Consider the following 12,420-nt stretch of genomic DNA (forward strand, 5'->3'; position numbering starts at 1 on the left):
TACCAAGGTTATACGCCAACAACGTAGAGACAAATAGTTTGTCTCTGATCGACGAAAGTTGTTATGGGTTATGGCTGAGTGACTTATTTGACAGTCATCAAAATTTTAGTGATATATTACAAGTTTCAAATCAGTTCACCTCACGATTTCAACAAAAAATCATACAGTTAACGGTATCGACACGAATTTTGGAATTATTCCATATTTATTTTAATTACGTCGTAACATTTTAAGTTGAGTTGGAATTATTTTCATTAGAAGGGAGACATAAATTTGGGTCCGTCTATGTTTCTCATATATAAAAACGAAAATTAAATAAATACATTACTAAACACAACATAATTTAGAAATGGGTAGCGTTAGATGCAGTCTTGCTACAGCTGGAAGGTATGCCCTTGCTGCTAGAAATAACAAGTTACAACATGGTAAGTTATCACTTTGTTTTTATCTTTTCATTAAACATTCATGTATATAGTAATTATACAGTAACGAGTACGATTACTGTTTTGTTTATCGTTTATTTCAATTGTATCAATTAGTTTTAAATATATACTAAACATGAAAAAATAGATAAAGGTGTTGTGTTGAAATATTTACTAATCAAAAACTACCGTTTTTATTATTTTATTCACTACTCACATATATAACAAGTAGTTTGTGTAGATCTATGTTATAATCATATTGAATTGAATTTATAATGTTTATAATTGTTCTTTTAAATATAAAAAATGTATTTTTCTGGAAAATTTAGTTATTTTCGTAGTCATTATTGATAGATTTTTGATGAAATTATTATTTAATTCAAGGATCATCAGGATTTCGTTATTGAACAATAATTTTTTTATCATTTGAAATGATGTAAATTCACATAACAAAAATACTAATTTATTTTTGTAATTAAACTCAAATTATAAGGAAAATTTACTAATCATTGCTCTGATTTTTTTTAAATCTAATTTTATATAATTTTTAAATAACATTGACAAGTTTACAGTGAAAAAATAACTGATAATTTGAGGTTAAATCCCATCTCTAGTTATTGCAGTCTACTTATTTAAAAATTAATGTTTACCGAGGTTTGAATTGTATGGTCAAAAAACATAAAGTGAACAAATATTTATCTTATGATTTTTTTTTAAATTAATATTCAGTCAAAACAAGCTAAATTTGAATAATTGTTGCCAAATTGTAACCATTATGGATTTGGTCAAGGTTCCTGTGAAAAAGTAGAGGTTATTAACAATGATTTAATTTTGACCTTTATTGATTGCAGTCATTAAACTGGATAACTTGAACATGACGCGTGTAAAGAGGTTGTTAGTCTGCAAGATTATTATTTTAATGCCAGGATTATATTTTTTAATATAATAATTGACAATTAAGTTACAGATACATCATTTTCCATAAAAATAAATTGTACTTAGATTGGCTATAATAAACCTATATACACTTCCACTACACCAACACTAACAGTTACACTAATTGACGTGAGTTTCAATAACCAACTTATCGTCTTCAGGGACTAAAGGTAAATTGAGAGTGCTCTAAAGTCCAAGTGAAAGTTTGTATTTTCTAAGCAATATGTTAAGGAATCAAAAATAATTACATGTGAATCTACAGTTTCTATATTCCATATTTACTTAAAACAAATTTCGTTGGTTTGAGAAGACTTCAAAGATTTCAATGTATAGGAGATATAGTGATGTTTCTATAGATTACTCAAAATTCCGATATTCCCAATAGAAGACACACATTTCTTTTATTGGTGCTAAATTTATTTCAAAGTACTGGAAAAGGTAAATACGATCTGTCTTGTAGTAAGTCCCATCAATTTTCAAGTATCCCACACAATAGTAGGCACTATGTTGGAAGTGTCTTCCATTGGTTTCAGATGTAAAAATGTCACCTAAAATTTCAAAATACACTGAAGATGATGTTTTAGCAGAATGCCAAAGAGGAATCCCAACTGCTGTTCTTGAGGTTAAATTGAAAATTTCTACAGTTACTTTGACAATGTTACATCTCGAAAGAAACAGAGGAAATGTTGCTAAAACGGGCAAAAGAAAAGTTGAGATCGGGATTTGTCAAAACAAAAGTTGCAAGTGAAAAAAATTGTTGATTATTTGCACTAGTGAAAAAGAGGAATGGATTGAATCAGAAGCTAGGTTGGAAGATATATTTGTGTTTCTTAAATATGTATGAATCATTCAGAAAGTGATAGACATTGATTCCATTGTCCAATTCGTGCCACAAAAGCAAAATATTATTGAAGGAAAATGAGAAAAAAATTAAAAAAAAACAATAAGAAATATAGAAGGAAGAGAATAATAATATTCAAGTAGCCAGGCAGCCATGTTTAGCCATCTTAGAAGAGAATGAAAGATAACCGATAAGCTAGAAAACAATGAGGCCAAAAATTCTCTGGGAACCAGAGCTCTTTGGAGAAATATTGAAAAAAAAAGAAACCTAAGAAAAGATTGGGCACTAAAAATAGAAGGACTGAAAAAAAAAAACAAATATACTATTGGGAATCTATGGTCAGTAGGGATCAGAAGAATGCATTAACCAGAGCAAGAGTTTTAACTAAGGTTCTAGTAGGATCTTCATCTGAATCTGGTAACATATTGGATAGAACAAGGAAGACTCACCCAAACTGAAGCTGACAGATCTCCTATAATTATTTTAAGTGTTAGAAATAAAAGAAATACTAGTTTCAGATAGAGTGTTCATAATTGAGCAGTAGAGGGGACTCAATGTATGTCTGTGAATAGCAATCACATCAAACATAAATATATTAAAATAATAAAAAACCATATGGCATTGAAATTATGAAAAAAACTCCAAAATAAATTCGAACAAATGAAGAAATTTGTCCTTATTGGTTTCATTGGAGGTTACCACAGAATGAGTTCAGTGTCAACTTCACAAATTCAGTTGTTATGTAAATAAGAAATGATTCAGGTTATAGAAAATTAAACAGTGAATGTAATACTCGTGGTCTGCTTCTGTTTATGTAATTTCTTGCGGCTTAGAAATTGTTATTTAATAAATAAAATAATTTTTATACCAATGATACTTTATTAATTTGGTATACACCAAATTTGATTATTATATTAATATTAAAAACGGAATTGAAGTTTTTTCAACCTGTTTCTTCTCGACTGTGTTACAGTCAGTTAAATGATGCTACACTGCTCACTGTATCAGTTACTGTTGACTTAAGGTACTAAACAACGTGGCGTCTTCAAACTTGAAACGTATTGTTACGAATTCATCTCCGCCCTGGAGCCGGTCCTACTCGAATATAGTAGAATTCTAAAATTCGGCGAAGGCGCCGTCTTTGATGAAATACCCGGAATTCGTTTGATCTTTGTTTTTATATAACTTTTTATAGCAAGCGGTTTATTTACATTATTTCTTTTAAATATTATTTTCTAGGAAGGTCTATTTATTCATTTGTTTTGTTTTTTTTTTATTTTCATATTTTCTCTTACATTATAAAGTAAGTATCAACTGAATTATAATGAATTCAATATCTAAATTTATTTCAGGCGTACTTTCAATGATCTATAACACTGCTGTAGTTCAAAAAAAGGGAATTTCAACTAGTGTTATTGTATTTAAAACTGTAGGAACAGGGGAACCACCGACAGGTCACAATCCTCCTCCGCCACCTCTGTCCAAAGATTCTAGCAACGGTAGCGGTAAAAATAAAAATACTTTATCGTGTCCTAAATGTGGAGATCCTTGTACCCACGTTGAGACATTCGTCAGTTCAACTAGGTAAATATGTTTCTTCATTGATAGTATCACAAAAAGTATTATGGTTTCGAATTGAATGAATGAAATGAGGTGAAACTTCTTGTATCAATTTTGTTTTTAAAATCTTTAAAAGTGGTAAATAAAATATTGGAAATTTTTTCTGTTTCGCTTAATTGTAACAATTAAGAAATGTTTGGTTATTGTTTTAGATTCGTTAAATGTGAAAAATGTCATCATTTTTTCGTTGTTTTGAGTGAAGTTGATAGTAAAAAGAAGGAAGGCGTAGATGCTAAAACGGGGCAATATAAGAAACCCCCTCCTCCGCCAAAAAAAATTTATGATTATTTGAACAAGCATGTAGTCGGTCAAGAATATGCTAAAAAAGTGAGTTTTAACAATTAACAAATTTAATTTTGTTTTTTTTATTAGTATAGAACTATGTCTCAATTGTTAGCCAAAACTGTTGAGAACTGCAGGACAAAAACCCAAACACTGTCTCATCATATCGTCCAATAAGTTTACTGCAAATCCTGTAGGAAGGTCATTGAAAGACTACTGTTACAAAAAATAAACTCAAACCCGAAACACTGAAGAATGGATACCACTACACCAGTCTGGGCTCAAGAAGGAACATTCAACTATAGAATAAATTCAAAATAAGCACTAGAAGAAGTAAAATCGAAAACTGTCTTTAAATAACATATTTCAAATTGTGAGAGTTCAGAACCAAAATTAATGAAAATACTTCCGGTAATCATCCAATAGAGTGTACCACAGGGGCCATTATTAGATGTATCTACTAGCAAATGGCCACCATACAGTCATATTGGTAAACCACTAAAGTCCATTTGTAGCTTCCAGGATTCCGCAGACAGATAGATTTAAGTAACAACCAAACTTGGACGACCAAGAAAATCAAATCAAAATCAATCCAAGTGACCTTCACTCTAAGAAAAGACCAGATACCACAAGCTAGTACAACAAAATACCTAGGCATGCACCAAGACATGAGACTCACATGGAAAGACCATATCATTGAAAAACGTGAACAAATCCACCTGAAAGTAAAAGAGTTATATTAGCTAATTGATGGAGAATCCAAATTGAAAACAAGCTCCGGAGGAATACTGAGCTGAGACAGATGTATGGAGCTCATCTGGAGGGCACGTTTAAGGTGGCTGGAACACGTGCAGAAGAAGCAACGCCACTCCATACACTCCTAGAACCACAAGAGGGTAGAAGAGTACAAAGAAATTTGCCAATAGACCTAGAAATCTGAAGACATTCCATTAGTTTAAAAAACTATATATGCTTTGATTGCTGATAAAGTAAACAAGAAAAAAACATGTTTTTATTGTTTTATAGGTTTTATCAGTGGCAGTGTATAATCATTATAAACGGATATATAACAACACCCCCATTCAGACTAATCTTCGTCAAGATATGGCCGTAATGGAACACGGACCTCAAAATATAACTCATAGGGGTAAGATAGGGATGAATATTAATTTGAACTGACATTTAAGCTGGTTTTTGGGTAATCTTTCGGTAGGTATGAACTTTGGGGGTTCCTTCGAAACGGCCCCACAGCAGATTTCGAAATCCGGTCAAGGTTCAGAGATTTTAGACAAGACTACGCACGATTTGAAATTGGAGAAGAGCAATATTTTACTTTTAGGACCTACCGGATCTGGTAAGTATATTTTTTTAAGTTATTTCTTCCATTTTTAGTGATATACGAAATTTGTTATTTATATTTTATTATACAGTAAAGAGAAAATTAGTTTTTCATACACTTTTAGTATCTTTACGACCAAATTATCATGTAATGAATTGAAAAAATTTGGTATTTTAGTATTTAGAGGTGTTGGACGAGCTTTTGACACAGTTAAAATTTATAATTATATTTTCAATTGCTAATAGGTTTCAAAGAGTTTTGATTGAAGAAAATAATAATGTATGAGGGAAAAATATTCTAAAATTAGAAATAGGGGGATGAAAGGGGTGAAAATGTAGATTTCAAATTTGTATTACAGCTAAACGAATCTTCCTACTAAAAATGTGGCAAGTAAAAGTTGTAGAGAATTTGAAAATGGGCACTTTGATTCAACTTTTAAATTATCTAGAAAAATTCTAACCTAACAAAAACCAAAAAAATATTAAAATATTTATTTACAATATCAACTTACATATTTTTGAAGAAAAATATTGAAAATTCTAAAAAAACACTTCTTTACATCATTTTTCGAAATTTTGAGATTAGGTAAAAAATACATAATGTGAATTTTCCAATTTGTGAAATTACAGATATTTTGTCCCTTTTACTCTCTCTTTTTTCCACTTTTAGAGAATATTTGGACAATTTTTTCCTTATACTTGTCGCTACCATTTCTCATTGTTAAATTTAATTTTTTTTTCTTTATTATCCACCATAGTCATATCCAGCAGTCTTTATGTATGTTATCTGAGCATTCGACACAGTCCAGCAAATAATTTTAGTCAGGAAAACATTCCTCTTCATTAACCATTTATTTTTTTAATAAAATCTACCTCTTTTCGTGTCTATATCAAATTTTCATTATGTATTTTCAATTTTATAGGTAAAACTTTGCTTGCTCAAACGATAGCCCAATGTTTAGACGTCCCTTTTGCAATATGCGATTGTACGACACTAACCCAAGCTGGATACGTCGGTGAAGACATTGAAAGCGTCATAGGAAAATTACTTCAGGATGCAGGTTATAGTGTAGAAAAAGCACAAATCGGTATAGTGTTTTTAGATGAAGTAGACAAAATTGGAGCAGTACCCGGCATACATCAATTAAGAGACGTGGGAGGTAACAAATTCATCTTTTACTCACCCTATAATCATCTATTGGATTAAAAAAAATTATTAGTAACTGGACGTTTGTAGATTTGAGTTAATTATAAAGTAAAACTAAACTTCACCTGTCCGTTTTTGACTTTGAATTCGATGCATTCCTGTAATTAGACTTCTTCACCCGTTGTTTAGCCATATTTATAATATGTCACATGGTTTTCTTTTGGGATTAAAATATAGCGCCAAAAAAGTCTCCAAATAAAATCTCTCATAAAATACTTGTCTAATAATAAGAATCTATTTTTAGGTGAAGGAGTACAACAAGGTATGTTGAAAATGTTGGAAGGGACAGTAGTCAATGTCCCCGAACGTAATTCCCCAAGAAAATTGAGAGGAGAAACTATCCAAGTGGATACAACGAATATTTTATTCGTCGCCAGTGGGGCCTATAACGGTTTGGAGAGATTGATACAAAGGAGAAATAATGAAAATGTACATATTGCACACTGTTTCTACTTACCTATTTTACCGTTTGTCTCTAATTACAGTATCTTGGGTTTGGCGCTCCTGTTTCTACTGGAAAGGGTAGGAGAGCCGTAGCACAAGAAGCGACACTTCATCATTCGTCGCAATCTGCAGAAGAAGAAAACACAGAAAAAGATACCGCCTTAAGACAAGTACAAGCTAGAGATCTCATAGATTTCGGAATGATACCTGTGAGTATAATACGAATGTTAATAAATGAAATTATCTATCATCAAAATGTTTCCAGGAATTCGTCGGTAGATTTCCGGTGCTGGTTCCTTTCCATTCGTTGGATCAAAGTATGTTGGTGCGCATTCTAACCGAACCGAAAAATGCTTTAGTGCCGCAGTACAAAAGACTCTTGTCTATGGACAATTGTGATCTCACGTTCACCCCGGACGCTTTGAACGCAGTAGCGCAATTAGCCATGGAAAGAAAAACCGGAGCCAGAGGATTAAGGGCGATAATGGTGAGAATAATGGAAACTATAGGAATTTTTTTAAACAAATTTGTTTTAGGAATCGTTATTACTTGAACCTATGTTTGAAATACCTGGTGCTAATATTTCCGAAGTGCACGTTACTGAAGATTACGTGAGAGGTAAAGGTACTCCAGTGTACGTGAAAAATCCGGAAGCTTCTTCGAATCCGGAAACTAATGAAGAAGACGAATTCAACACGTCTATAAGAGTAAAACAATAAAATATCCAGTCATTTTCACTTGCAGGGTGAGATCAAATTTAAATTTATTTTTTTGTGTAAATAATTTATATAGAAAATGTTGCAGCATTAAAAAAGTGATTTTACCTACTTATTTAGTTTTTGACATCATGTATAAATGATTTTGGTTATGCAATGTATATACAATCAACTCTTATATATATTTAATAAAAATCAATAATTTTACGGAATCTTATTGATTGGAACTACTATGTACAAACGTGCCGCCGATAATTTCGAAAGTGATAATATAGATTTTACCCTACCTAGTACAATTCTAAAATATAAACTATTAATATATCGTTAAACTGTAGATCAATTACATTTGTAGTAGATCAAATGGTTAAAGTAAGAAAAAGAAGAAAGAAATTGTCTACGGTAGATGTACAAAAAGTTATACAACAGAACGTACCCAAGGAGGTTTGTCCTGTGACTCATAATATAGTATTACATATACGCAAAAAGTATTCAATCTATGTTTTTTATGAATTCAATTATGTAGAAAAAATAAATCACGATTTAATATTCGGATGAGATATATAACGAACTACATAAAAAAGAAGTCACAAGTTCAGAGCTGCCATCACTAACAAAAAAAGAAGAAGAAAAATACCCCAGCTAGATAAGAATAAAGTTAAAAACCGAAAATAATGAAATAACATCTTATACAGGGTGTGGAAATTGCATGTTAAAGTACTGTAATCGGCTATAAATATTATAGGATGACCAATTTTTAGCTTTCTCATTGTGATATTGTTTTTATACCTCTTTGTGCTAATGTAGGACATGATTTTTTTATTTCTAGCAGGTTATAAATGAAATATGATTGGGATGTGTGATATGGAAAGTGATATCTGGTTCATTCTAATGTGCTTCTGGTAGTATATTGCTAAAATTAATAATAGGACGACCAATTTCTTGTTTTCTTTACTCCCTCTGACATACTTCCTAATTTTAGTGTTGTCCATATCAAAATATACAATCAAATTTGGCTAGTTTGTTTATCATGGGGTATTAACAATTATTGTGATGACTTTGGCAGGTTATACATGGAATATGATTGGAATGCTTGATATGGAAAGTGATATTTGGTAATATATTGCCAAAACTCATGATAGGACAACCAATTTCTTGTTTTCTCCCATTCCTCGGATGTCTGTGCTTCTGGTGCTCAATTTTCATAGTTTATTATGCAATTTACTACTAAATAGGGTATGAATAATGAAAACAAATCAATAGTTTACCAACTTTTATTAACATCTGTAAACAATTATACATAGAAAACGCCAAAATATATCTAACACATTCAGAGATCTACAATTAATATACAAAAAATGTCATGGTTTAAATAAATATTAATTCATTCAAATCTTCATCAATTTTTTTCCATATATGAAAAATTTCTTTATAATAAAGACTATTTGCAGTTACTTTTCAGTATTGTGAAATTTTCAGTTTACATTTTTCAACGTAATTGTTGAATTATTTCAATAATTTTGGTATGTGTTTATTGATGATGATTTGAATGATTCTAATAACATTAATTACTAAATAAAAATCTATTATTACATTTTTGGTTCTAGTTGTTTGTGCCCTTTGCTGAAAATAGTGATAAAATATTGCTATATATATACTATATATATGTAAATAGATATTGTTTTAAGTACCCTTAAAATATTAAATATCACTTTTCAAAACCTAAATCTTATATATATTTAAAAAAAATCAAAATAAATAGACAATGTTAAGACTAGTAATGATAGTTCAAAGTTTATATATTAAAAAGGTTTAAAAAATCACAATTTTTCATATAATCAAAATTTCATTGTACAAATAGTGTATCCAATAATTGTTACAAGAAATTCGAGCTTTTCAAAATTTCACCTGCCTTTTAATTGGAGAATAATAATCTATGATGATTTATTTTAAAAACTTGTGATTTTTTAGACCTCTTTATGAATCTATTTGATATACAGGGGGAGAAATTGTAGTGGAATAGACTGTAAGAAAAAATACAAAATTAATATTTAAAATAAATAAATAATACAACTCAGTTCTAGTTATTTTTTGTCATTTCATAATTTTTGTCAAAATTTAAATTATAGTAAACATTCACTACCACAACAATCACAATTTAATCCTTTGTGCTTTATATAAGTCGCTGGTTCATATCTGTGATTGTTGGTTAAGTAAAAATACATTTCGAATGTCATTGAAGGTTCTATAAATACCGAAATTGGAATTATATTATCACGAGGTAGGCAAGGAAAAAATCGTTTTTATTTATAACATCATCTAAATAATAAACTGTATTAACAAATTCGCGACGGACTACTACTATATCCAGTTTCTAATAATTTGTTTCTCAGACTTTAACATAACCTCCAAACGATTGTCGTTTAAGTCCGACACCATCGTCGAGTTACTCCCTCCTTACTTGGACTTGGGTTGGAGGGATTGTCGGAAAAGTACGACCCCGCCGGAATTACTCGACCAACTTTAAGTGTAATCGATAGGTTGGTAGGTAGATGTAAGTGTTAAGCCGGTAGCACACGAAGCGCCCAATGCTTCCAACGTTGGACGCATCGTGAAGTCCTAATGCGCATGTCATTCGACGAATGCTTTGCTTCCAACGTTGGTCATGGAAAATTGAGTAATTAACATTGAACCGAAGTTAGAACCAACACTTGTGGTACAACTACACAAACTTCTTATCCTCTTGCGCGTATTTCATTTCTTTAGACAAGGTTCCAGCCTTCGTCCAATGGTCAACCGTACGTTGAAGGGTGAATGTGGGTGCAACGTGTAATACCGGCTTAAGGTTCCAGCGTCGAATGTTCAGTTGTACATAGGAACGCAAACGTTAGCCGCATCGTGTAGTACCGGCTTTAAAAGAGAGTCGCGATATATGTGTCAGGACTGTCAATGTAGGGTTATTCATAGTTCCTAGCTTTGAGACATCACACAATTAAAATTTTTTGATATTTTTAAACATTTAAATAATAATAAAACTTTTTTTAACTGTCTGATTTTTCCGTCGTCCGTCTCTGGGCTAATATCGAAACGCTCGTCTACTTATAAAGGGTTGAGATATAATAATAAGAGAAATAATTTTTTTTTACTAATTTTAGTAAGTTGGGAAAAGGAAATGATCATCTGAAAACAGCAGCAATAAATTTTTACTTATTTATCTAGCGACATACGTTGTCTAACGATAAGGACGAATTTGGAAAAACAATATGGCACTTTATAGTGGTACTAAGACAACCGCAGTAATTTTTATTTTATTTTAGAGTATAAGACAACCTCTTTGAGAGCATTTTAGTCACAATATACTTCATTAGAGATTTTATAATCCGGTGCAAAAATATTCTGTAATCTAAATATTTCATGCGATAGGTATATTAAAGATATGTAATATCTGTCATATGTACAATTACCACAACACTTAATTATTTACTAATTGTATAGTTTCAAAGTGGCGAAAATATATAAAAACAGAGCAATTTGAATATTTGGAAAATGAAGCCAAAAATCGGAATACCGCACTTGACTAGGTGCAACTTTTTTAGCTTACGCGATACCAAAAAAACGGAAAGTACGTTTTGAACCAAGTTGGAAATTTTGGAACCGTTGGTGAGATTCATACCGAACACACTGTTTACCCCAACAGTGTCTGAAGTGGTCTTCTGAGGCTGAAGGTAAACAGTGTCTGAAGATGATAACTTGGTTATCGAAACGCGCTCAGACAGTGTAATATTGTGAGTGTTGGTGTAGTGGTGGTGGTGTAAACAGTGTGTCCAGTAGTACTTTTTGAAATCAAAAAAAATATTCATAATTCTATTGGTAATATTTGTGGGGAGTCATGGGAAAAATTTGCTTTTTCCTGAATTTTAAGACGTTATCAGGTCACGTCTTTATATACCCCAGTCATTGATGTATGGTTGGTTATGGTAGCTCTACTTTCCCCTCACTTTGGGAGGCGTCCAGGAGTCACTAATTATTGAACTTTGGAGCCGTAATTTTCGGATTTGGAGTGACTATAATTGAATTGGGCTCCAAATATCCCCCTCCCCCCAGAAGTATTCCCAAATTGCACCGGGTGGCTCGTAATAGTTTTGTTAGGTATATGCGCATCGTGTATAAGGCTACCGAGGCGGACAAAAAATTTTAACCTCAAAATTTGACGCCATTTCTGACGTCATATTTTGGCCCCGATGGATAAAGTTACTTATATCAATCGATAAAGGAGAAGTACAGAATTTTTGTAGTTATATACAAAATCACAAAAAAAAGGTTTTTGAAATTGAATTTGGTCAAATAATTCATACTGTCCATTACAAAGTATTACATACTAGGTACGGGTCCGACCCCCTGCCCCATCAAGATTTTTTTACGAGTCCAAGTTTCACCTCCTTCCCATTCAAAAAGTCAACTCCAAATTGAGGCCAAGGGTAAAATTCAGTCAGGAGAACGGTTCCGATAATCAAAATTTTCCCAAACCAGGTTTTGGTGGTCAAAATTGGAAATTTCGTCAGGACCCACTGAGGAGGAGTCGTGAAATTTTGTCCGGCTATTTAACTGAAAATCTGA

General features: G+C 31.6%; 1 protein-coding gene across 1 annotated transcript; it reads left to right on the plus strand.

The window, feature by feature from the left end:
• The first annotated feature begins 28 nt into the window (after window positions 1-28).
• LOC130448433 (ATP-dependent Clp protease ATP-binding subunit clpX-like, mitochondrial) lies at window positions 29-9,880 on the plus strand. The gene is made up of 11 exons (XM_056785812.1): window positions 29-425; window positions 3,552-3,783; window positions 3,972-4,146; window positions 5,128-5,248; window positions 5,315-5,455; window positions 6,363-6,599; window positions 6,891-7,075; window positions 7,132-7,299; window positions 7,356-7,577; window positions 7,627-7,835; window positions 8,870-9,880. The coding sequence occupies exons 1-10, from the start codon at window positions 350-352 to the stop codon at window positions 7,807-7,809; spliced, it is 1,740 nt and encodes a 579-aa protein (XP_056641790.1). The 5' UTR covers window positions 29-349; the 3' UTR covers window positions 7,810-7,835; window positions 8,870-9,880.
• Window positions 9,881-12,420: the final 2,540 nt, after the last annotated feature.

This window comes from Diorhabda sublineata, chromosome 8 (assembly GCF_026230105.1).
Source record: "Diorhabda sublineata isolate icDioSubl1.1 chromosome 8, icDioSubl1.1, whole genome shotgun sequence".
Lineage (NCBI taxonomy): Eukaryota > Metazoa > Arthropoda > Insecta > Coleoptera > Chrysomelidae > Diorhabda > Diorhabda sublineata.